Source organism: Equus caballus, chromosome 8 (genome assembly GCF_041296265.1).
Source record: "Equus caballus isolate H_3958 breed thoroughbred chromosome 8, TB-T2T, whole genome shotgun sequence".
Lineage (NCBI taxonomy): Eukaryota > Metazoa > Chordata > Mammalia > Perissodactyla > Equidae > Equus > Equus caballus.
Genome location: NC_091691.1, coordinates 92,838,067 through 92,863,287, shown reverse-complemented (window position 1 = coordinate 92,863,287; position 25,221 = coordinate 92,838,067). Strand labels below are relative to the sequence as shown.

At 37.5% G+C, this 25,221-nt stretch overlaps 1 protein-coding gene across 4 annotated transcripts in view; it reads right to left on the bottom strand.

The window, feature by feature from the left end:
* The window catches only part of CCDC102B (coiled-coil domain containing 102B), a 281,568-nt gene that overhangs the window by 208,247 nt on the left and 48,100 nt on the right, over positions 1 to 25,221 (bottom strand). For all 4 annotated transcript variants that reach the window (XR_011441604.1, XR_011441603.1, XM_023647965.2 and 1 more), the window contains exon 4: positions 20,192 to 20,300. Coding sequence is in view for 2 of the 4 variants with exons in the window: in XM_023647965.2 (XP_023503733.1) it covers positions 20,192 to 20,300 (109 nt within the window). In the remaining 2 variants the exon portion in view is untranslated. The remainder of the gene's footprint in view (positions 1 to 20,191; positions 20,301 to 25,221) is intronic.

Genomic DNA, 25,221 nt, shown 5'->3' with positions numbered 1-25,221 from the left:
CCAAAAAGGTAAAATTCCTAATGACAGGAGGCCAGTCAAAAACTACATGTCATGAGGGGCTGGCTCTGTGGCCTAGTGCTTGAGTTTGGCATGCTCCATGTCGGTGGCCTGGGTTTGCGGGTTTGGATCCCGGACGCAGACCTACACCACTCGTCACCTATGCTGTGGCAGCAACCCACATATAAAATAGAGAAAGATTGGCATAGATGTTAGCTCAGGGCTAATCTTCCTCAAGCAAAAAAAAAAAAAAAAAAAGGAGCTTGAGCTCAGGGCTAATCTTCCTTGCAAAAAAAAAAAAAAAAATTAGAAAGCTGGACAGCCACATGCAAAAGAACGAAAGTAGACCATTCCCTTACACCATGCACAAAAATCAACTCAAAATGGGTTAAAGACTTGAATGTAAGACCTGAAATCATGAAGCTTCCAGAAGAAAACATAGGCAGTACACTCTTTGACATCGGTCTGAGCAGCATATTTTCAAGTCCCATGTCTGACCGGGCAAGGGAAACAAAAGAATAAATGAACAAATGGGACTACATCAAACTAAAAAGTCTCTGCACAGCAAAGGAAACCATCAACAAAACGAAAAGACAACCTAACAATTGGGGGAAGATATTTGCAAATCATATATCAGATAAGGGGTTAATATCCAAAATATACAAAGAGCTGATACCACTCAACAACAAAGAAACAACAATTCAATTAGAAAATGGGCAAAAGATCTGAACAGAGATTTCTCCAAAGAAGATATATGGATGGGCCAACAGGCATATGAAAAGCTGCTCAACATCATTAGCTATCAGGAAAATGCAAATCAAAACTACAATGAGGTATCACCTCACTCTGGTCAGAATGGCTATAATTAACAAGACAGGAAACAACAAGTGTTGGAGAGGATGTGGAGAGAAGAGAACCCTTGTTCACTGCTGGTGACAGTGCAAACTGGTGCAGCCACTATGGAAAGCAGTATGGAGTATCCTCAGAAAATTAAGAATAGATCTACCATATGATCCAGCTATTCCACTGCTGGGTATGTATCCAAAGAACTTGAAAACACAAAGGCATAAAGACACCTGCACCCCTATGTTCATTGTGGCATTATACACCATAGCCAAGACTTGGAAGCAACCTAGGTGCCCATCAAGGGACGAATGGATAAAGAAGATGTGGTATTTATACACGATGGACTGCTACTCAGCCATAAGAAATGATGACATCCGGTCATCTGTGACAACATGGATGGACCTTGAGGGTATTATGCTGAGTGAAATAAGTCAGAGGGAGAAAGTCAAATACCATATGATCTCACTCATAAGTAGAAGATAAAAACAATGACAAACAAACACATAGCACTGGAGACTGGATTGGTGGTTACCATAGGGGAAGGGGGGAGGAGGGAGGGCAAAAGGGGTGATTAGGCTCACATGTGAGGGGATGCACTATAATTAGTTTTCAGGTGGTGAACATGATGTAATCTACACAGAATTCGAAATATATTATGATGAACATCCGAAAATAAACATATAAATGAAAAAAAATAAATTAAATGCATAGGTAAGTAAACTTGACCTTATAACCAGAAAAAAAAATTATGTGTCATGCAAACAAATGGGAACACATGACCAATAATGATGAGAGAAGTCAAGCAACTGAAACTGGCTCAGAAATAACACAGATGATAGACTTAGAAGTGACCAAGAGGACCTTGACATTCTCCTCAGCTTGAATAAACTTGAAACAGGCTTATTCGTGATTGCATGCCCTTGACTTTCACTTTTTTAGAGTATTTACTTTGGAAAAAGCAAACTTGTAAATTCTTTCTCTTACATTTTGAGGTATAAATCTTGTCCCAGCCTTCAGCCAGCTCTATAAGGCAGGGATGTCCATCTCTAGGACCTGGCAACCATCTCTGAAATGTGAACGTTGAAGCAGAGAGCACCCCATCACCCAGTCTCTGTGGGAGGGGGCAGCCAACTTCAGTGGTGCAAGTCAGCAAACACTCATGACCTAATCAACTGTAGAGAAGAGGGTTCGAAAACAGAATAATCAAGATTCTCAATGGGTCTCACTGATCAAACCTCCTCTCCCCAAATCCTCCAGTAGCTGTCCATCGGCTCACCCCGGCAGGACTGCAATGGGTTCCAGTTGGCAAACACTGGGACAACTTTGAGCGGCTTAATGTACTGTAATAGGAGTCCCTGACAAAGCAGTGGGGACAAATATTTGAAAAATATCATGAGCAAAAATTTTCCAAATTTAATAAAAAGTATAAACACCCAGATTCAAGAAATTCAACAAACCCTGAGCACAAAGGTATATAAGGAAGATTATATCAACACACATCAAAATCAAATTGCTCAAAGCCAGTAGTGAAGAGAAAGTCTTTTTTTTTCATCACTATGACTATAAAATGTGACTTAAGTGGTCTTTTTGTATTTTTTTCACAGCTTATTGGGATATAATTGACCTATAACACTGTACAATTTTAAGGTGATACGATGTGATGATTTGATACATGTATGTATTGTGAAATGTTTACCACAATAACGTTAGTTACCACATCTTTCACCTCACATAATTACCATTTTGTTTTTGTTGTTGTTATGGTGAGAACATAAAAGCTCTACTCTCATAGCGACTCGAGTATAAAATACAATATTGTTACATATAGTCGCCATGCTGCCTTCCAACGTGGCTGTACCATTTTGCATGCCCACCAGCAATGAATAAGAATTCCTGTTGCTCCACATCCTCACTAGCACTTGGGGCTGTCAGTGTTCTGGATTTTGGCCATTCTAATAGGCGAGTACTGGTGTTTCATCATTGCTTAGTTTGCATTTCCTGTGACAGAGGAGGCAGAGCATCATTTCATATGTCTACTTGCCATCTGTATATCTCCTCTGCTGAGGGGTCTGTTCAGACCTGTGGCCCTTTTTTAAACCCAGTTACTTGTGTTCTTATTGTTGAGCTGTAAGAGTTTTGTATATTTTGGATGACAGTCATTTATCTGATGTGTCCTTTGCAAATAAGTCTGCGGCTTATCTTGACATTCTCTTGACATTGTCTCTGGCAGAGCAGAAGTTTTAATGATGTCCAGCTTATCCATTATTTCACTCATAGATCATACCTTTGATGTTGTGTCTAGAAAGGCATCACCATACCCAAAGTCATCTAGGTTTTCTCCTATTATCTTCTAGGCATTTGATAGTTTCGTGTCTTATATTTAGGTCTATGATCCATTTTGAGTTATTTTTTTGTGAAGAGTTGTAAGGTATGTTTCTAGATTCATCTTTTTGTATGTGGATGTCCAGTTGTTCCAGCAACATTTGTTGAAAAGACTATCTTTGTTCCATTGTGTTGTCTTTGGTCCTTTGTCAAAGATCAGTTGCCTGTATTTGCGTGGGTCTATTTCTGGGCTCTATATTCTGCTCCATTGATCTATTTGTCTATTCTTTCACCAATATCACACTGTCTTGATTATTGTAGATTTATAGTAAGCCTTGAAGTCTGGTGGTGTCAGTCCTTCAATTTGTTCTTTTTATTCAGTATTGTGTTGGCTATTCTGGCTCTTTCTCCTCTCCACATAAACTTCAAAACCAGTTTGTCAACATCCGCAAAACAACTTGCTTGGATTTTGATTGGGATTGCATTGAATCTATAGATCAAGTTGGGAAGAGCTGACATCTTGACAATACTGAGTCTTCCTATGCATGAATAGAAGCATCTTTATGGTATGTTTTTGAATGTGATAGCATTTCAGTTATTGTTTTTAAGCCTTTTCAACTTCACAGGATTTTGTCCTCTAAGTCCACACACAGAGCCTCAAATCCTTTAGCTCACAAAAAACGTGAAATTATAGAACATCAAAGTTCTTGAAGAAAAAAAATGTGTGTTAGATTTTTACTTTTAGATAAATAGGGTTTTTAAAGGATTAGCATGATTTAATTCTTAATTAAATATTGCCTGAAGCTGCATATAATTACTGTAGTATAAAACTCAGAAAAATCAAATACTCATGTTTGAATATATTTTATTGGAGCTATAGTATGTGATTTAGCTTAACCAAGTAAAAAATTAGTGCCAACTTTGGTAATAAAGAAAGAATATCTTACATTTTTGCAAAGCCTTACAAATTGAAATGTTTTTCTTTGTTTTCCAACTTAGTTCTTCTTTATTAAACATGAGATAATGGCCTGCACTTCTGTCAAAACCAGAGTTTTCATATAAGGAAAATAACATTTTTGAATGTTTATCTCTTACTTCAGATGTGCATAAAACAGCTCAATGTTAGTGGTTTTCTTATGGGAAACAGAAAATTATACCTCCTAATATTTTTTTTCTAATGAGGTTTTCATTAAGATAATCAGCACAGTGTTTATAATTTTTATTGAGTTTTGACTGGAATAGCTGGTAGGATAGCAGATTACAGAAACTCTACGCAAAAACTTGTATAAATTGAAAGAAGGCAGTCATGAAATTCCATTTATATGAAGCGTCCAGAATAGGCAACTCTACAGCATGAGATGAGATTAGCGATTACCTAAGTTGTGGGTGTTGGAGGCAAGAGACTAGAGATGGGCGCACGACTCCTTTTTGGACTCAGGAAATGTTCTAAGTGGACTGTGTTTGCACAGCTCTGTGAATATATTAAAAACTACTGAATTGTACTCTTTAAATGGATGAATTATACAGTATGTGAGTTATATCTCAACAAAGTTGTTAAAAATATGTAAAGAGCAAAAATTGTTTTAATCAGAAGAATTACAGCAATTATGTCTTCTAACTTAATTTTAAATCTCAAAGAACTTCTGTGAGGAGCATTCTTCATCAATCTGAAGCACAATATGAGCTTTCACCTCTTAATTTGTGTCATTCGCACCCCTGTCTTAGGGAGAAGCAAAAAGCCTACTCACTCGCTTCTCTGCGTATTTCATAATTTAATATTAAGAATGTGGTTCAAAGTGAATTTGAGAATTTCACACTTCCCAAACTCCCTCTTTCTCTGTCGATATTAAAATGGCACTTATACTTATGATTTAAGTTTAATTAAATGCATATGATGCTGTTTACTTTTTATGTAAATAAGTTACTCTTGGAAACACTCTGTCTTATAGGATTTTTCGCTAATTTGGTGACTCGAAATCTGTTAATACATTCTTACTCACCCCTAACATATGGCACTCCGAAATCTTTAGAGATTGGAGCCTAACCTGCACAAATCTTTCCTACAAGCAAATAGCTGACAAAACTACTTTTCTTCTTTGGGACTTTGTGCCTTTTAGTGTAAACAATTCAATATCTGGAATCAGCAAAAAACGTTTATATAGCCAAAAAAAAAGACAGAAAATAGGCCAAAAGTAAGGAGTCCTAATCCTCTAGCAACTACCCTTCCCTTGTCCTAGGACGTTCACATCCACCTCTGTTAAGTCCATCTGCAAGTATCTACTGATCACTTCTCACTGAGAGTCAGACACTGGGTGAGTGGAGGAGCCCCGAGGTGTCTCCATCCTCATGGTGATCACTGTCTAGGGGAGGAGACAGAAGGAAACCGACACTTGGAAGAAGCGATGCAACCATAGCGCGGACACGCAGGACCAGCGCCGCCCCGCAGAGAGCCACGTGCTGGAGTCTTGGAGGTTGAGCCAATGGAAGGCAGAGGAACCTGAGTAAATTCAGATTTACTGGAGCCTGAATTTTCTCCAATTTGGGGACAAAGAAAAACTAGGAACGAAAGTAAATATTTATTTAGAATGAGGAAACAACATTCACAAATTTTCGAAAGCTATAAAATATCACAAAATCCTGAAAAATACGATAAAGTTCTAGTAAGAGCTACTAAATAATTAATAAAACAAATTCCTACATTTTTGACTATACACACTTTGAGTAACTTCTTAGTATGAGTGACTTTGTGATACCATTTTTTGTAGAGAGGATTTCGTCTTTCTTCCCAAATAGTTGGTCATCTTTTTGCAAATGAAATTTGGATAATAAGCTCATAGCATGACACATACGCCTATTTGCTGTTTGGAATATTCAATCTTTAAAATTTGTACCCTACACATATAGGTATCCCAAAAAACTATCTTTCATATGATTTTCACTTAAAAGTATGGTGCATTATTACCTACGTTTCTGAGAGGAGAGAACTTCCATATTGACCATGTACACATAATAAACACGTCCAAAAATATATTCCACTACAGTAGTCCTCTCTTATCCTCTGTTTGGCTTTCCACGGCTTTAGCTACAAGTGGTGACCTGCAGTCTGAAAATATTAAATGGAAAATTCCAGAAATAAACAATTCATAAGTTTTAAATTGCATGCTGTTCTGAGTCCTGTGCTGAAATCTGGTGCTGTCCTGCTGTCCCCTCGAATGTGAATCATCCTTTGTCCAGCGGCTCCATGCTGTATCTGCTCCCTGCCCATTAGTCACTTAGGAGCTGACTCAGTTATCAGATGAACCGTCACAGTATCACAGCGCTTGTGTTCAAGTCACCCTTATTTTACTCTATAATGGCCCCAAAGTGCAAGAGTAGTGATGCTGGCAATTCGGATATGCCAAAGAGAAACTATAAAGCGCTTCCTTTATGTGAAAAGGTGAAAGTTCTCAACTTAATAAGGAAAGAAAAAAATCATATGCTCAGCTTGCCAAGATCTACAGTAACTTTTATTACAGTATATTGTTATAATTGTTCTATTTTATTATTAGTTATTGTTGCTAATCTCTTACTGTGCCTAATTTATAAATTAAACTTTATCATAGGTATGTACATATAGGAAAAAACAGTATATGTAGGATCTGGTACTCTCTGTGGTTTCAGGCATCCACTGGGGGGTCTTGGAATGTAAGCTCCACGAATAAGGAGGAACCACTGTGTGTACAAACTGTATGTATCCTCAACTCAACTTCAACTTGACAAGATCCAAAAGATTTCCACAGCTACTCCTCGTCCAAAAGAGAAGAGGTCAAGAGTGTTGGAGAAAAAGTCAGGGTGGAAAGAGGCAGGTTCAAAAATGTGTCTCAATTATCTTACTGCTCCAAACCACACAGGAACATGTGACCATATTCACATCTTGCTGGGATGGCTGCTAAGGTCCTGTAAGGGGCCCATGCAGGACGGGGGCCTGGAACGGCAGCTTCTTCAGCTTGTCTGTAGCTCGACGTCCGCAGAGGAGCCAGCGCGCTCCTTCTCCTTTGTAGGATGGAGAGCGGTGTAGTTCAAACCCAAACCACCAAATACCGAGTATCTTTCTTTTAGCACAATATTTTTTCTATAATACATAAAGAAATTATTTTTAAGTCAGTCTACCAATTGATATGAAAAATAAGCAAAATAAAGTATGGATTTCATTTCATAATTGATGTTACTAACTAGAAGCACATGCAGCTCTTTTGGTGCCAATAATACAGCTGATGAAAGAGGAAAAATCAATGAGTGGGAAGAAACCAGGACTTGTAGTGACAGGGTCTGGTCTGGTTATGGCTCTTTCAGGAAGGTCGATGTGTTAGGGTTCTTCAGAGAAACAGACCAACAGAAGATATATATAATACTATATTATGTTGTATATAAATATCCTTCCATACATGTTTTTATTTTATTTTTATTTTCCATAAAGAGATTTATCATAAGGAGTTGACTCACGTGATTATGGAGGCTAACAACTCCCAGGATTGGCAGTTGGAAGCTGGAGACAAAGCCAGCCAGAGGTAAAAGTTCCAGTCCAGGTGGAAAGGCCTGAGAACCAGAAAAACTAATGGAGCTTCAATCCGAGTCCAACAGGCTTGAGACCCTGGAAGAGCCGATGTTTCAGTTCAAGTCCAAAAGCAAGAAAAGAACTGATGTCCCAGCTTGAAGAGAGTCAGACAGGAGGAGTTCCCCCGTACTTGCAGGAAGGTCAGCCTTTTTTGTTCTATTCAGGTCTTCAGCTTATTATATGAGGCCCACCCACATTAGGAAGGGCCACCTCCTCCATTCAGTCTGATAGAAATGTTAGTCTCGTTCAAAAACACCCTCACAGACACACTTAGAATAATGTTTGACCAAGTTTCTGGGCACACAGAGGTTGAGCCAAGTTGATCTTTAACATAAAATTAATGATTGGTTTTGAGAATCTCTGCACCCTCCCCACCCCCACCTAGGGTGCACATCAGAATAATGAGCTTCTCAAAACACAGATATGTGATAAGCGCTCCTAACCAGTTAAATCAAAATCTCCAAAGAGAGACTTGGACATATGAATTTAAAAACAAATTCTTAGGTGAATCTAATGGATTCTGCTAATTCTATACAATTGCATTAAAGGATTATTTACCATTTTTTACAATATTCAGATTATCCATGTGAGAACCCTCATGAGATTTCATCAGCACCTCATTTTGTACACATTAGAAGATATTTTCATGTGAATATGGAATTATACCTTCCAGTGGCTTTGATCATAACTTCAGAACTAATTACAAAGGAAAATTGCCTCAAGCGACAATTGCACATTGTAAAATGCATTTCAAAGAATACTCTCTGTTCCAGTATGTCATCTGTGCCTTTTCAGTCCTCTTATATGATCCCTGTAAAAACATCAGATAAAGGAGCCTTCTGTCTTTATGATTTCTTAACTCTCATTAAACTACTGATGCTAATTAGGATGCACCACGGCTCTGGAGAGGAGTTGGTGACACTCTGCATTTCCACCACTCTCTTTCTCATCAGAGTGCTAAATGGAGTTCCTTCCAGACAGCTTGCCATACTTTGAGCTGTTATCCTGGACACAACCCTGATCATGCTTAATTCAAATGCTGCTTTCTAGAGAGAGGCCAGTGACCTATGAAATAACCCAAGGCAGGAACTCATTTCAGCAGGGATAATAAATAAATGAAAAGAGACTGAAAACCCCACAAAAAACCTGCACAGAGATGTTTATAGCAGCCTTATTCATAATGGCTAAAAGTTGAAAGCAACCAAGATGTCCTTCTGTGGGTGATGCATAAAGAAACTCTGGTATATCGAGACAATGGAATATTATTCAGCACTAAAAAGAAATGAACTGCCAAGCCACGAAAAGACATGGAGGGAACTTAAATGCCTATTGTTAGGTGAAAAAAGCCAATCTGAAAAGATTATATACTATTTGATTCCAACTATATGACATTCTGGAAAAGGCAAATTTATGGAGACAATAGAAAGATCAGTGGTTGCCAAAGGTTGTGGGGCAAAGAGGATGTTTAAGATGGTAAAAATACTCTGTATGATAGCGTAATGATAGAGGCATGTCATTATCCATTTGTCTAAACCCATACAATGCACAACACCAAGAATGAACCCTAAGGTACACCGTCGACTTTGGGTGATTATGATGCGTCAATGTGGGTTCATCTTGGTAAAAAATGCACCATTCTGGTGGGAGATATTGATAATTGAGGATTGTATGGGTAGGGGCAGGAGGTATATGAGAAATCTCCACTGTGAAGAACAGTAAAGAGGTGCCTCAAAAAAATAAAAATAGAATTACTATAGAATCCAGCAATTCCATTTCTTGGAATATATCCAAAATAATTGGAATCTGGATCTCGAAGAACTATCTGCATCCTCATGTTAATTGCAGCATTATTCACAATAGCCAAGATATGGAAACAACCCAAATGTCCATGTAAAGAAACATGTGATGTATACATACAGAAAAGAAAATGTGATGCATACATACAAAGGAATGTCATTCAAACTTAAAAGGAAAGAAATCCTGCTATGTGCAATAACTTGGATGAACCGAGAGGACAGTATGCTAAGTGAAATAAGTCAGTGACAGAAAGACAAATGCTGCATGAGTCCAGTTAAATGAAGTATTCAAAACAGTCAAATTTATAGAAGCAGAGAATACAATGGTGGTTGCCAGGGGATGGGGAGAAGGGGAAATGGGGAATTATTTTTAAATGGGTATAAAATTTCTTTTATGCAAGATAAGTTCTAGAGATCTGTTTTACAACATAATACTTATAGTTAACATTATGATATTGTGTACTTTAAATTGTGTTGAAAGGATAGGCCTCATGTTAAATGTTCTTACCACAAAACCCACCACACACACACACACACACACACACACACACAAGAACACAAGGAAATTTCTGGAGGTGATGGATATGTTTAGTACCGTGGTTGTGATGACAGTATCACGCTGTATGCATATGTCCAAACTCATCAAAATGTACACATTAAATGTGGACAATCTTTTGCATATCAATTATACTTCAATAAAGCTAAAATATTCATTGGAAACACTTGGAACCCCCCCAAAAAATATACCACCTCCAAACCCTCCCAAAACTTTGCATCCATAGTTCTAAAGTCCTTGTCTTTAAATTATACGTTTGAAAAAAAAATAAAAGGGACGTTTATAGAGTAAAAAATCTGTAATGTATATGAGAAGAATGGACAAGTTTAAATTTGTCATTCCAGATTTTTATATCATAGAGAAGTTTTAAATTTTATACTATACATTCCTGTTTTAAATCTGATTTTTCCACTCGGTAGTACACAGTTAATACCTTTGGTGTCAGTACACGGCGAGAGGGAGATGAGCATACTCTTAGGGAAAAGGAAAGAAGACAGGTGCCTCGTCCAATCTCCTCTTCAACATGAACACTGCTCCTGCAGGTAAAATAAACTAATGCTATTTACTACAAGGAGTATCCTTATCTCCAGAATATTCTTAACTGAATATCCTTGTATAGGAATTTCTTTTAGGGAAAAAAAAAAAGAATGTTTGGATTTATGAGACATTCAATGTTGGAAAATGTTCCATGGCTGGGATATAAAAGAAAGATGTTCCATAGACCAAATGCTCCCCACCACGTGGGATCATCGCCACTGTGTAACTCACTTAGAGGTCTTATCTTTGTTCTTTTTAATCCACTTTTACCATTATTCTCAAACTATATATTTGTATAGATTAAATACAAGCTGATTCCTTTGTGCTATATTTTAAATTTTAAAATAGTATTTCTTAACTTAAATAGATGTTATAACACCTGATTTCAACCTATCTTTTTCTTTATCATATTACATTTCTACGAGTAGAGTGGATTCTGAATAGCTTAATTTTCTTTCAGAATTCTTATGGCAGCCTTAGAGTTAAATCAGTCATCTCGGTGTTCTGAGGGTTACCTTGGCAATGTCTATAAATTATCCACTAGTAGTTCAATGAATTCTGACTTAGGTAATTTAGTGCTTATATTATTCTTAATTACATTTATTTAAAAGGTCTTGAAGGCACTTATATCAGCAAAGTAGCATCCCATATGCTTAATTGTTCTTATACATTTACAGAATTCTAATATGGTATTTGATCAGCCTCCCTCTTTGGCCTGATGAGCTAATTTATGTCTTGCAAGGAACAAGCTGAACAGATTTTCATGGTGGATGGGATCTTGGGGTGAAGGTTCACCCCAGTGCCCTGGGAGATCTAAGATCCGGAGGGACGTAGAACAGTGGTCTCATCAGGCTAATGAAAGACAGGTCCAGGATTTCAGTTACTCTCCTCACACTATAGCTGCAGCCACTGTTCAGAAACATAAGTATATAGAGCTGGGAAAACAGTGGGGGTCACCACAAATTATAACCATGTTTGTTCAGCGCTGGACAGAGGGAGACCGAGAAAGGAGACGGAGCCTATATTAGGATGAAGCTGAAGTTCAATGGGAAAGGCACACAGGAAACAAACACAAAGATCGCTACAAGTCTGATGAGATCTTTTAAAATCTTGCATATTTCCTTGAGGAAAAATAGTCAAGGAAGCATTTTTTGGCCTGAAGCCCCTCCTGTTTATAAAGTGATGTGTAAACTGAAGTTAAGGGCAAGATGTGACTGGCCGGTAGGAGGTGAAAGAGCTGTGTGCGACTGTTCTAGACGGAGAAAACAGTGTGGACCTAGATGTATTAGTCAGGGTTTGAAACAGAACCAGAACCAACAGGATATATATCTATATATCTCTATCTCTATAGAGAGAAAAATTGGTTTATTACAGGAGTTGGCTCTTGCAGTTACGGAGACCGAGAAGTCCCAGGATCTACAGTCTGCAATCTGGAGAGCCTGGAGAGCTGATGGTGTAATTCAGTCCAAATCTGAAGGTCTGAGAACCACGGGAGCCATTGAAGTCAGTTCTAATCCAATCCCAGAGATGTGAGAATCGAGGGCTCACAGTGTAAGTCCTAGTCCACCTCTGAAAGCCGGAGAATTGAGAGTGGCGATGTTCGAAGGCTGAAGGAGATGGACATTCCAGGCAAGCAGGGAGCAAATCCGCCCTTCCTCTGCCTTTTCATTCCATTCAGGCCCTCAGTGGACTGGATGATGCCATCTGCATTGGTGAGGGTGCTCTTCCTTACTCAGTCTACCAAGCCAATGCTAATTTCTTCTGGGAACACCCTCACAGAAACACCCATAAATAATGTTTGACTAGCAAGCTTGGCATCACTTACCCCAGGCAAGTTGACACATAAAATTAACCATCACAAGTCTACTCCTTTCAAGCTGGCACCCATATGCATGTCTTTAAGCCATACTTAATCTTCAAATAAAGATAATAATAAGGTCACAATTCCACCTACCATGATACAACTATCCTGCATATAACCGAAAATTAACCCCTTCCCCATAAGAGGAGATGAAGCCTTTAGGTGATGTTTACTCTTCTCCTTGATATTGTATAACTTAAATACTCTGATGTAAAATTAATAATACTTAAATATCGATATAAAGACAATACATTTCATATTAATGATAAGGGAATAAGAGAGGAAAGAAAACAAAGATATATAGAGATAGATAGAGAGACACACAAACATATTTATGGTAAAATAAGGAAGAAATACTCAGTAGAGTGTCAGGTCACATGGTCATAGCTACATTCTTCAACTGTCTATTCCACATTCCTTTTGAAGAACAAGCACCTCGGCTGGTCATGATTCTTTGCCTGGTGGGATGACCCAAACTTTCATTCCTGAAGGCTCTGAGCCTTTACTAATCCTGCCTGTACTGGGTCGCTGTAGTTTTCCATTGACCTTAATCATAGGGCATGGTAATACTAAGCCTCCCTAAGGAATGTCCTGCATTGCATATATACTCTTCTTCACCTCCATTGTGGAGTAGCAGTCCAATTGTCCCTGGTAGTCAGGGTCAGTCACCCCAGCCAGCACAGTAACTCCCTTCTTGGCATATTCAGAGGCAAGAGGTGTTCAAAGTGAGAGGGTGCCAGACTTAACTTCCAGCTCAATGGAATCCTTGCTGTGCCTCCTAGTAGAAATATTCTCCTTTTGGAACTCAGATCTGTAGGCCAGTAGAGCATAATCTCGTGAGAACAGGAAGCAAACGTTTTGCTAGTGGGTCACTAGGCGTAATAGTGTGTGGTGCCGCTCTCATTTCCACTCCTTGATTCCTGGATCTGTGAATCCTGGATCTCAGAGAAACAGCCCCATATACTAGACTCTGATTCAGAGCGTATACAGACTTCCAGAGAACCTTGTCCCATCTCTGCAAGGTACTGCCACCTAGTCGCTGCTGTAATGGGTGTTCAAAAAGCCAGTTCACTGTTCTATCAAGCTAGTGGCTTCAGGACAGTAGAGACATTCGTAAGGTCAGAAAGCCCATGAGCAAAGGCTTCTTACCACGTTTCTTTTGCTGAGAAGTGAGCTCCTTGATCAGAAGCGATGCTGTGTGGAATACCATGGCAGTGGATAAAGCATTCTGTAAGTCCACAGATGGCAGTTTTGACAGAAGCATTGTCTTCAGGGAAGGCAACTCCATATCTCAAGGAAGCGTCTATTCCAGTAAGCTGCCCCTTCTATGATGGAAGTGGTCCAATGTAATCAACCTGCCCCCAGGTAGCTGGCTGAGCATCCCAGGGAATGGTGCCATATTGGGGCTCAGTGTTGGTTTCTGTGGCTGGCAGATTGGGATTGAGCAGGAAAATTTTGGTTCCTTTGATGAAATGAAAGAAAGGCAGTGTAGCTACAGGTTCATGTGAATAGGCGAGAATAACAAAGAGCAGACAGGAGAGGCATTCAGAAGTGAAATCACACTGTCCTGGTTTAGAACAGAGAAATCCTCCCGGTGGCCACCTCATGTCCCCTCCCTCTGCCTTCTTGGTAGTTAGGTGATGCTATGCTTGCAGGTGAAGGAGGCTGGGCAAGAGAGCTCTGGGAAGTATCCCACCAGCTTTTCCAAAAAACAGTGAAATCGTGTAGGCTCTGGTAGGTAGTAAAGGGAGGGAAGCTTTTCTCTACCCAAAGTATCCAGCCCTGTGGTCGGCCAGCTATTTGCCTAAGACTCCAGGTCTCTCTCCTTCTGTTACTCCTTCTTACCCAGGAGAAGGAGGAGTTATCTGATTGGTGAGTTTCAAAGGGGAAATTGGGCACATGGCTCTGTCTCTTCCTCTCTTCCCTTGCTTTGGGGAAGAGATATCTGCAAGAAGCACACTTTGCACAACCTTTCTCAAGTACGTAGGATGAAGAGGGAAAGGGTCCCATGTGAAATAAGCTTCCATCTGCCCAGGACAGCTGTATGATGCACACCAAGCTCTCAAGCTCTTTACTATGGATTTCAGAATTAGGAAGCTCACTTTCCCTTAAATATAAGTCAAAGTCTTCACAATATGTTTATCAGTAACAATACAAGCAATATTTTAATATATTTATTCATAGGAAATATCAATAAGTAAATATTGCTATGTTATGTAATATAATGATGCCTGCAGCAGAAACTGGTTAGATGGCTACAAACTCCATTTTCTTTTTCTTTTTAAGTTTTTTTTTTTTTTTTTTTTGGTGAGGAAGATTGGCCCTGAGTTAACATCTGTTGCCCATCTTCCTCTTATTTTTTTTCTCCTCAAAGCCCCAGTACATAGCTGTATTTCCCAGTTGTAGGTCATTCTAGTTCTTCTATGTGGGATACCACCACATCATGGCTTAAGGAGCAGTGGGTAGATCTGAACCAGCAAAACCCGGGCCATCAAAGCAGAGCTCACGAACTTAACCACTCAGCCATGAGGCTGGCCCCTATTTTTCTTTTTGAGGATACATCTTGAATACATTTCCCAACATCCCTTACAATTAGGTGTCACTATGCAAATGAGTACTTGTCTTTGGATCGTAAGTGGAAATGATGTACACTACTCCTAAGCCTGGTCCATATAAGTTGTCCCTATGTGACGCCCCATTCTCTCTTTTTTCTAATCTCTGGTCAGATGCAGAGTGTCCAGCTGCACGACCTATGAGAGCTCAGGAGACAGCAGAGTCACTGGATGGGAGAAGGCTGCCCTTCAAACACATGTAGGGAATGTATGTGAGTCAAAAATAATTTTCTACTGGCTACTATCTACTGAAATTTGGGGCACTGCTTGTTAGAACAGTTAAGGTAGAAAAAAGTGGTGTCATTATTGGGCATCCATTGACCTGTCAACATCTGGGGTTTAGCCAGTGGATCTGGATTTCCTTGGGCTTCCAGATTACTTGGAAGGCAGCTGTACTATCAGTAAAAGGCAAGTCACTGAAGTGTTTGTAATCCAACGTACACTTTTAGAAATATCACCCTGGTCGCTGGGTGGAAAAATGAATAGGTCAAAAGTGATGGGCAGGAGACCTGGAGGGGAGGGCAAAGCAAGAGATTAAGATGGCTCTGACTGTGGAGGTGGCAGAGCTGGCAGGGATGGTACGAGCTACAGCTGGAGTGAGAACTGACAGGACACATTAATGTTGGTGGTCACTTCTATGGAGTAATTTATTAAAGCCACGAAAATAGCAATAAGATACAGTATTTCAAAATCAGCTCACAACTATATTAATCCTCCACCATAATGTATTTCTTACAAATATCTTCAAGGAGACTCTCTGTATGTTTGTAGAATAGCTCCTATATGGCATAATCCTTCTCAAAGTGAAGATATCAGTGCAGAATTTTAGCTACATAACTCCTAATTTTAACGTTCTGTTTCTGCCAAATCAAAAAGATGTTTTGGGGTGTTTGAGTTAAGGCTTCAGTGTAAGCTATTAGAATCATAAAGAGCCCCCACGAAGCCCGCATCTCTATAAATATTTAATATAAATATTTATTTAAAAACCCTGTAAATTGTAAACTACTAGAAACGTTTTTACTATCACAAAAATATAGAAGATTTCTCAATAAATCCTTAAAAAAGATGCCAGGTAAAAGTAGAAAATTTTCAAAAAATGATTAAAAAGTTATTTTTCAGCTTGAGACCAATTTTAAAATGTTAGCAGTATTCTCTACTTATGGTAAAAAATATCTCCCATTATGGAAAGAATCAGGGTCATTTCTTGTTAAAGTAAGGTGCCACAATTATTTGTAATCAATATTACTACATGACCATTAGATTCTCTAGACCATACGATTTCATTAAAAAGATCATTTCAGTACACTTGGAATTCATAATCTAATTCCAAATCAATATTCACAGACTTGCAAAGGAAAAGCTGAATACGTATTAAATTCAGCAAGGGAACAACACTTTGAATATAATCATCTCTACTACTCATTGTCTTGGTTGCATTTTAAATACTTATTAGATTTTACAATTAAATCCTTATATTTACTCTTCTCTAAATGTCACTGATTTAAGACTGATTCCCTCTAAAGCACAGCAAAGTTTCAAATATATTTTTAAAAATCTGGCTCCATTAAGCACATCTGTTTCCAGCTTTAAGAACTGCTGATCTTCCCACCAGCAGTTCTTAGCCAGGCACGGATTTGCTTGCAGCAGTTTCAGGCATCCAACAAAGAATTACATTGCATTGAAAATTTTTTATAGATGAAGAATTACAGTGAAAATGAAGGTCATTCGTCAGAATTTTTGAGGAGTGGAGTGAGAAAGGAGATTCATATGAAGTTCCAAAGGAGGTGTCACGACAGCTTTTTCTGGTTGTCTATCAACTGGATGGGAATGTTGAATATTATATACTTATAATTACTCTATAATGCCATTTCTAAATGTACCGTAAAATTCTTGTTCTATTATAATCTATTATTAAATTAAACAGGGGCGAGCCCCATGGCGTAGTGGTTAAGTTTGGCATGCTCCACTCTGGCGACGTGGGTTCATGGGTTCAGATCCCAGACCCAGACCTACACCACTCGTCAGCCGTGATGTGGCAACTCACATAGAAAGCGGAGGAAGATTGGCATAGATCTTAGCTCAGGGCTAATCTTCCTTAGCAAAAAAAAAATTAAACACTGTATGTATAATTATGTGACCAAGTAATTTTCTTCAGTTTTTAAATATTTTTAAACATTCCATCATATTTTGTGAAAACTACTTAAACATATGTGCATACCACGTCTCTTCAAAAAGGCTCCAAGAGGGGCTGACCCTGTGGCCTCATGGTTAAGTTCAGCAGCACGTGCTGCTTTGGCAGCCTGGGTTCAGATCCCAGGCACAGACCTATACCACTCAGTATCCATGCTGTGGTGGTGACCCACACACAAAATAGAAGACTGGCACAGATGTTAGCTCAGAACAAATCTTCCTCAAGCAAAAAAGAGGAGGATTGGCAGCAGATGTTAGCTCAGGGTGAATCTTCCTCAGCAAAAAAAAAAGCTCTAAGAATATCACAAATTCCTTTTTAGGAGGTGGGAAGAGATATTTTAAAAAATAATCCCATATAAAATTCAAACAATGTTTTTTGCTTTATCTCTATTTGTCATAACTTTCCATCATCTGCAACAAAAGCTTTTTTTTTCATTCATTGCCATTTTCATTCACTGCCCATATCTGAAGTTCATCTAACTGAAATGTATACTCAAAAGTTGAAATAGTTGAGGGTCCGGCCCCATGACCAAGTGGTTAAATTTGGCATACTCTACTTCGGTGGCCCAACATCCGTTCCCAGGAGCACACCTATACCACTGGTTGGCAGCCATGTTGTGGCAGCAACCCACATCCAAACAGAGGAAGACTGGCAACGTATGTTAGCTCAGGGTGGAAAAAAAAGTTGAAGTAGCTGGACAAATTTTCCACAACAATTTTGAGATTTCCTTTGTTCTGAAACCATATCATCATTTTATCTAGTAAAAGTGTCATATATGTATTAATATATATTTCCGTATGGGTATCAAAATGCAGACCCAATTTATGATGTTAAAATGCTTCATTGGTTTTATTTCTTCTCATCTACAAAGCTTTGTTAAGCAATTTAAAGTAAGCATTTTCCCATTTGATATCAAAAATACCTTTGAATATAAAACACTAAACCTTTTAAAATATACATATCACTTTGTAGACCAATTCAAAACCATGACGTTTTTCAAAAACAGTTGCTACAAAAATGTTAAACTGCTTGAATAAAAAGCTGTAGGAGACTAATGTTATCAAGTCTGCACTGCCCACTAGTGGCAGTAGATAGTAAATGTATGTTCTCGTAAAAATCAAATTTAAGACCAATTCTATCTTAAATATTAGCTTTCTCAATCAAATTTAGAGCCCGTTATATTGTAGAGCAAACACACATACACTCTAGGCATAACATGGTTTTTGTGTTGTGAACTATTTTTCCATATAACATTGATATACTGCTAGTGTTCATACCCGGAGACATAATGTTCAGTTAGGTACCTGGGAATACAGACACTATGCATGTAAAGGCATGATGCACACTATACACACACACACACACAACCCCCCAAAGTTTAAGCTAGAAACAGAACCACTCTGAAAATCTAACACGAATCCATAGAGGAGAAATAAACTTAATCTAGCTTGTTAGCTTTGTTTAGTTTACCCCTCAATGACAAATGCTCTCAAACTAACCTGCTGTGGTTCTCACTGAAGTGACCTTTCATTAGTAAACGATTTTTAAACAAGAGACATTTGCTTAAGAATATTAGGAGAAGCTCCCCCTCCTTTCAGACCTCAGCGATCCACAGAGTTAATAGCTGACTATTTCTGAACTCGTGCACAGCGATTGCTATGCTCTATGGACATCGGGATGCCCGCGTATGGTCCAGAAGTTAAGGCATATGCTGGCAACTAAGGTTCTTGAACATTTCATCATGTGATTTCAGCAAACTTAAGTTAGTGACTCTAATCTTTATTACTTCCTGGAAACAAACTTGAAACAACATTCATATAGGATTTCACAAACAAAGAGGAATATTGCTCATCACTTTTTAACAACTGATGGAAGAGTGCTTCCAATTAAGGCACGATTACGTAATTGACTTAGATACTCAGCTTCTTTAGACAGCTGTCACATACATATGGTCTGCATGTGTGTATGTGTGTTTATTGCACACACATCAGGTAAATGTTAACTCACTTGATGGCATTTAGCTTGTCATTATTTTTGCTCAGTGTCTTTCTTTTCTTTGCTTTGCTCATTATTCTATCCCACATACTTACCTAGCACAATGTGTTAGTACAGAGAATATGTACAATTAATATTGTTTAAATAATTAATATTAATAAATCATTGAAATGGAAAGCATTCATGACAGAAATTTATGGGTGAAAATGCAAAGGAAAAGTATAAAAGTGAGTGGCTGATCCCGAATACTTATAATGCCAATATGAAAAACCCTAAATACACTTGAGATAAATTGATATTTTCAGACTGCTTCATTACAGAATAAGATAAAATTATTTATTACAGATCTGATGATATACGACATCTTCAGCAGTCCCCTCGCATGTGACTGGAATGGATAGTTAATGATGTCATGTGGTTTATCATTAAAAATATGCATTATTGGGGCTGGCCCCGTGGCCGAGTGGTTAAGTTCGCGCGCTCTGCTGCAGGCGGCCCAGTGTTTCGTCGGTTCGAATCCTGGGCGCGGACATGGCACTGCTCGTCAGACCACGCTGAGGCAGCGTCCCACATGCCACAACTAGAGGAACCCACAACGAAGAATACACAACTATGTACCGGGGGGGCTTTGGGGAGAAAAAGGAAAAAATAAAATCTTTAAAAAAAAAAAAAAAATATGCATTATTTATAACAAGATATCTTATGGCCTGAGATTAACTGAGTCCACTATTGACATGTGAATTCAAATATTCCTCTTACAGAAGACGTTCAGTTTTTTAACCTCCTTTCCTCTTATCTATCGAGGCTTCTGCCCACTAGGTTACACAGCCAAACAAAGCAAACCATCAGTTTCATTCCTTCCTTTCCATCGTCTGTCTCCATACCTCTTTCATATTTTTTGTCTTCGATTCTTTCAGTTCTTCATACTTCCATTTCCATACAGACAAAGCTGACTCCAGTCGTCCTATTTCCTTTTCCAAAGATAAGCGCATTCTAAATCAAGAATTAAAAGAAAGCAAAGTAGACTTACAATTTAAAAATAATTTTAGAAATGCATTCAATTTTAGATTTTCTATTTTCAGAATTTTTGATAATTGTATATGATCATTGTAACGATAGAAATGTTTTTCACCTTATTAAAAATTACAAATATTGACTAAAATTTGGTTTAATTTATTATTCTGTCAATTAGCTTTACAATAGATTAAACATATTTAATTTAGCCTTGCCAGTATCCAAATAAGTGACTTTCTGCCTACTTTCTCCTGTACTATCCATGCATTTCTCACAATGCCTCTTATTCCTATCATTTCCTTATATAAGAGGATGTACATGTTTCTAACTTTAACACGGCTTTTATCCAACTTCATATTGTCACTGTATATGATTGAAGAATCCTTTGATATGATAGAGAGTACCAAGGAGCCCACCTAACAATGAGAGAAATCTCTCATTTATTGGGGATATAAAAATAATTTTTAAATATTTGCAATTTTGTTTTAATGAAGCGATTTCACTGGGATCTTTCTTTAAATTATTTAAAATAATTGAAATTAATTTCTCCAATTGTAGAATAAGTGACAGAACGAAGATTAAAATCTAGTCCTTTAATATCTCAATCATTCACTTTTTTTCTATGCCCATATGTCTATTAGAATCATTGGAAATAAGTGTTTATTTCTGGTTATAATTAGCATGTATCAACCTTTGCAAATGGCCAGTCCTCATCTGTATGGTAGATTAGATTACTGTTCAAAAATACTCATTCCCTTTCCTCTACTTCCATGCAGAGTTGCTTTCCCCATCCCGTCATTCTAGGCCTTGACAATGGGCTATTAGCAGATTTGACAGATGGAGAAGTTTGAAAAGACTGGTGTGGTTGGTCTTCTTCTCTTATGCCACAGCCATCACTGTGAAAAGAGTTTCCCCCCAAAACTGCTGTCCCCAAATAAACATGTGAAGCAGATCTGAGCCCAACCTCACCAGCTTTACCAAGCCCAGCAAGTCCAGTGAAGGTCAGCTGACCCCAGCTTCCTTGCCTCCACATGGGCAAAATAAATCGTTGTTTTAAGCCACTGAATTTGGGGGGTTTTTTATGCAGCAAAAGATAACTGATACAGAAAATGGTACTTAAAAGTGGGACGCTGCAATAACAAAAACAAAAAAATACGTAGACTTCACTTAGTGACTAGATGGTGGGCAGAGGCTGGAAAAATGGTGATATGTAGTGGTGAAACGCTTGGTGGAATTGTTATTTGCAGTGTCTTGAAAAATAGAAGTGTCCCTGACATTACCAATAGAATGCTGGTGAGCACAACGTGGCCAGGACTTGAAAAGTATTTCTGCAGTTGGGCTTGCTCTCTTGTATTTTGTCCCTTACTATGAGAAATACATACTAGTGCCGGCCCACTGCTCCCAGTGGGCAGAAGAGAGACGTGGGACATAATAAGTCTCTCTTGCAGACCCCAGTCCAGGTCAACCAGCCTCTAGTCAGCTCAGAGACTTTAATAAATTCTGATTGCTATATGCCACTGAGATTCTGCAGTTGTCAGTTACAGCCTTATTGCATTTATAATTAACTAATGCATATACGGATCTATTTCAGTGATAATGTCATTAGAAAGATCTTAGAAACCTATTCACAGAACTAGAAGATGTATGCAGAAGCAAAACTGAATGCCATTTACATATTTATAAGAAATGTGACTCTTCCAGGTAGCACTATTCTGAAAATAATTCAAAATAGGTTTAACCCATAAATATATTAGTTTAATCCAATCAATGGATAAGCAGCCCATTAAGGAGTTACATAATGATATTTGCATGAATCAAGCCATAAAATTGAAAGAGGATATTAAAAAATTAGTTAGAGATTAACTTACCCTCAAAAGACTCAGGCTGCAAAAAATACCAGCACCCTTTATATGACCATAATTTGGATCCCTTATTAACACAGTAAATATATTAAAATTAACAAACAAAAGGGCTCAATATAGAAGTCTAAGTCCTACAAACAGTGCCTATAGATGTCCACACCTCCATATTAACAAGCTCAGCCAAGAATTCTATGTAAGCAAACCCAGCCAGCTGGACACTCCAGTTGCTTACATTGTTGTTATTTTTGTTCTTGGTGGCTGCGTTTGGGATTTCAAGAGGAATAAGATTAAGTATAGAAATAATGAACAAATTGCCAAATACTAATATTTTGTGTTAAATTTAGAAAGAATAGGAAAAAATCATTGTACACTAAAATATGTTATATGTTTGGCATCCGGGTATTTCTAAAGTTTTGGATAAGGCATATTTGAATAATTAAAAGCAATTGAGTATTGAAAGACCTGAATTTAAGGTAAAAAAATACAATAAAATTGTACTAATTTGTAACTTCATTGGAATGTTTAAGAATCACCACATTTATAATTTTAATTTATTAGAGTTACATGAGTAGAATGTGGAAATGTTTTTTGTCAGTAACTGAAAAATTTAAAAAGGAAAAGGAATATATTGAATTAATAAAAGAATTTTATTAAAGGATATTAACTACATTTATGTAATGAAGCATACATTGATTAATTTTGATAATTTTATTTATAAATAGAATAATATAAAATGTGTACTTAAAAATTTGACAAATGTTTATGTTTTTATATTTATAAATTCAAAATCATACATGTCGAGGCAACAACGTCAGTTTTTAACATTACACTTTAATAAATCAAATGATAATGTTAGCAAAAAAACATGTTAACATAAAAATGATTAACTATTAATGGAGAATAAATGCTGATCCTCAAAAATGTCATCAAAATTATTGGAGTAACTAGTCCTTTAAGGATTTTCTAAGAAGTTCAAGAGGAACATTTCAAACAATAAATTTACTGAACTTTTAATCTTAGTTACATGTAAATGTAGACATATTCTAAAGACGTAATCATGTCTAAACTTAGAATAAGCATTGAAAGCCAGTTCATGAGATAAAAATAATATAATTTTGCCAAAGTATATTAAAATGAATGGATAGCTATTTGTATTCCTTATTTAAGGCAAATTAGCAACATTTAAAATATGGTACTATTTGTCTCCTTAAGTATACATCTTAAATAAAATAACTCACATTTATTAGTTTTCTATAAGAAGATTATGTATTTTTATTATGTAAAAAAGTCCAATTTAGTCAGAGAAGTGAGAGGACAGGCAAGTTATAAAAATTTATTTGACACCAATGGGATGCTTGGATATTTTTTAGTATGGCCTCATCAAAAAACTTGTGGGACTCTTTTTATGCAAGCAAGCATTAAAGACATGAGGACATTGCACATTTAAATTTATGCAGCAGAGGGCACTCTTTAAATATTTAACTTTCTGGCCTAATCAATTTATTCTATATTTTAGAGAGATTTTCAAAGTTGATTAATTATAAAGTTAAATTTGTGATTGAAATTTAAACTATTATCATACTATTTGAACTACAAGAAAGCAAAGGAAATAAACCTAATTTTACTCTAAATAATATTGCATATTTTATGCACAAATTCTTTTAAAAAACAAAATTAATAAAGATAAACCCCAGGAAATATATAATGTTTAACATGATATAAACATTAAAAATGAGATTGTTAAAATATATAAAATTTGCATAATCTAAAAGATAAATTGTGAACTAAAATGATTGATATGGAAAGATATGGTTACATTTCTCCACAATTTTTTAATGCTTTGTTAACTATCATGATCCCATAATAATTGGGCATAAAATTTTGACATGTAGACAGGAAGATGAATCAAAATATTTTTCAGGAATGAAAATTCCTGAAACATTAATATTTGGAAATAAAAATTAATCAATTTTGAACTGTGTGAAATTTCATTGTAAAATATTTAATAAGTAACTTCTTAAAAGTCTATTAATGGCAAATGTTTTTGCCAGTCAAGAATAATTAACTTGTAATAATATCTAGTTATCCATTCTTCTATTAGTTCAAAATCTAGAGTTAGTATTAAACTACAAATAATAAAAATGTTTACAAATACACTTTTTTTGGCAAAGAAGAGTGGCCCTAAGCTAATATCTGTGCCTGTCCTCCTCTATTTTGTATATGGGACGTCACCACAACATGGCTTGATGAGTGCTGTAGTTTGCACCTGGAATCAAAACCCGCGAAGCCTGAGCCACCAAAGCAGAGCACATTGAACTTAACCACTATGCCACCAGGCTGGCCCCACAAATACACTTTTAATGAGCAACGTATTTGTCATTTTTTGATTCTACTCTCAAGTATTTCTAATTACTTCTTTCAGCAGTAACATCTTTCATTTTCCTCATCTTCCAGCCTTTTCAGTATCTTTTCAGCAAATAGCCAAAGCCGTATATGGTTAATTTAACTAGAAAAGAGGTGAATTTAAAGAATGCTCTAAAGCTCAGAGACGTCCAGGAACGTCAGAGACCAACACTTGGAGGCAATGCAGCCAGCAACAAGGCCGGCTCTCACACCACGGAATCAGCCCTGTGAAAACCCCACTGCCTGTTGCCTTCACTGCCCGTTGCCTGTACACTCTCCTGCTGTCAACTATGTGTCTGACAAGCAAATATATTCAAATTAGCTAATTTAAGTAGAAAAGGACATTCATAGCTCAGAGAATCTGTGGGAGAGCCAGAGAAGCAAGTGGGGAACCTGCACAGCCAGAAATACCAAAGAGAAAGCCCCAGAAATTATCTCCTCAGCACCTCACTGGGGCCACCCTTTAGGTACAGACATCACAGCATGACCTCACACCACCAACTCGAGACAGCAGGTGATGGTACTGGAGACCAGAGACCACTTCTGCCTCTGGAAACAAGATACAGCTACGGCCAGCCTTCCTCCTCACCAGCATGGCTTCTGGGTGCTCTCTTCTTGAAGCACTAGCTTCTGCT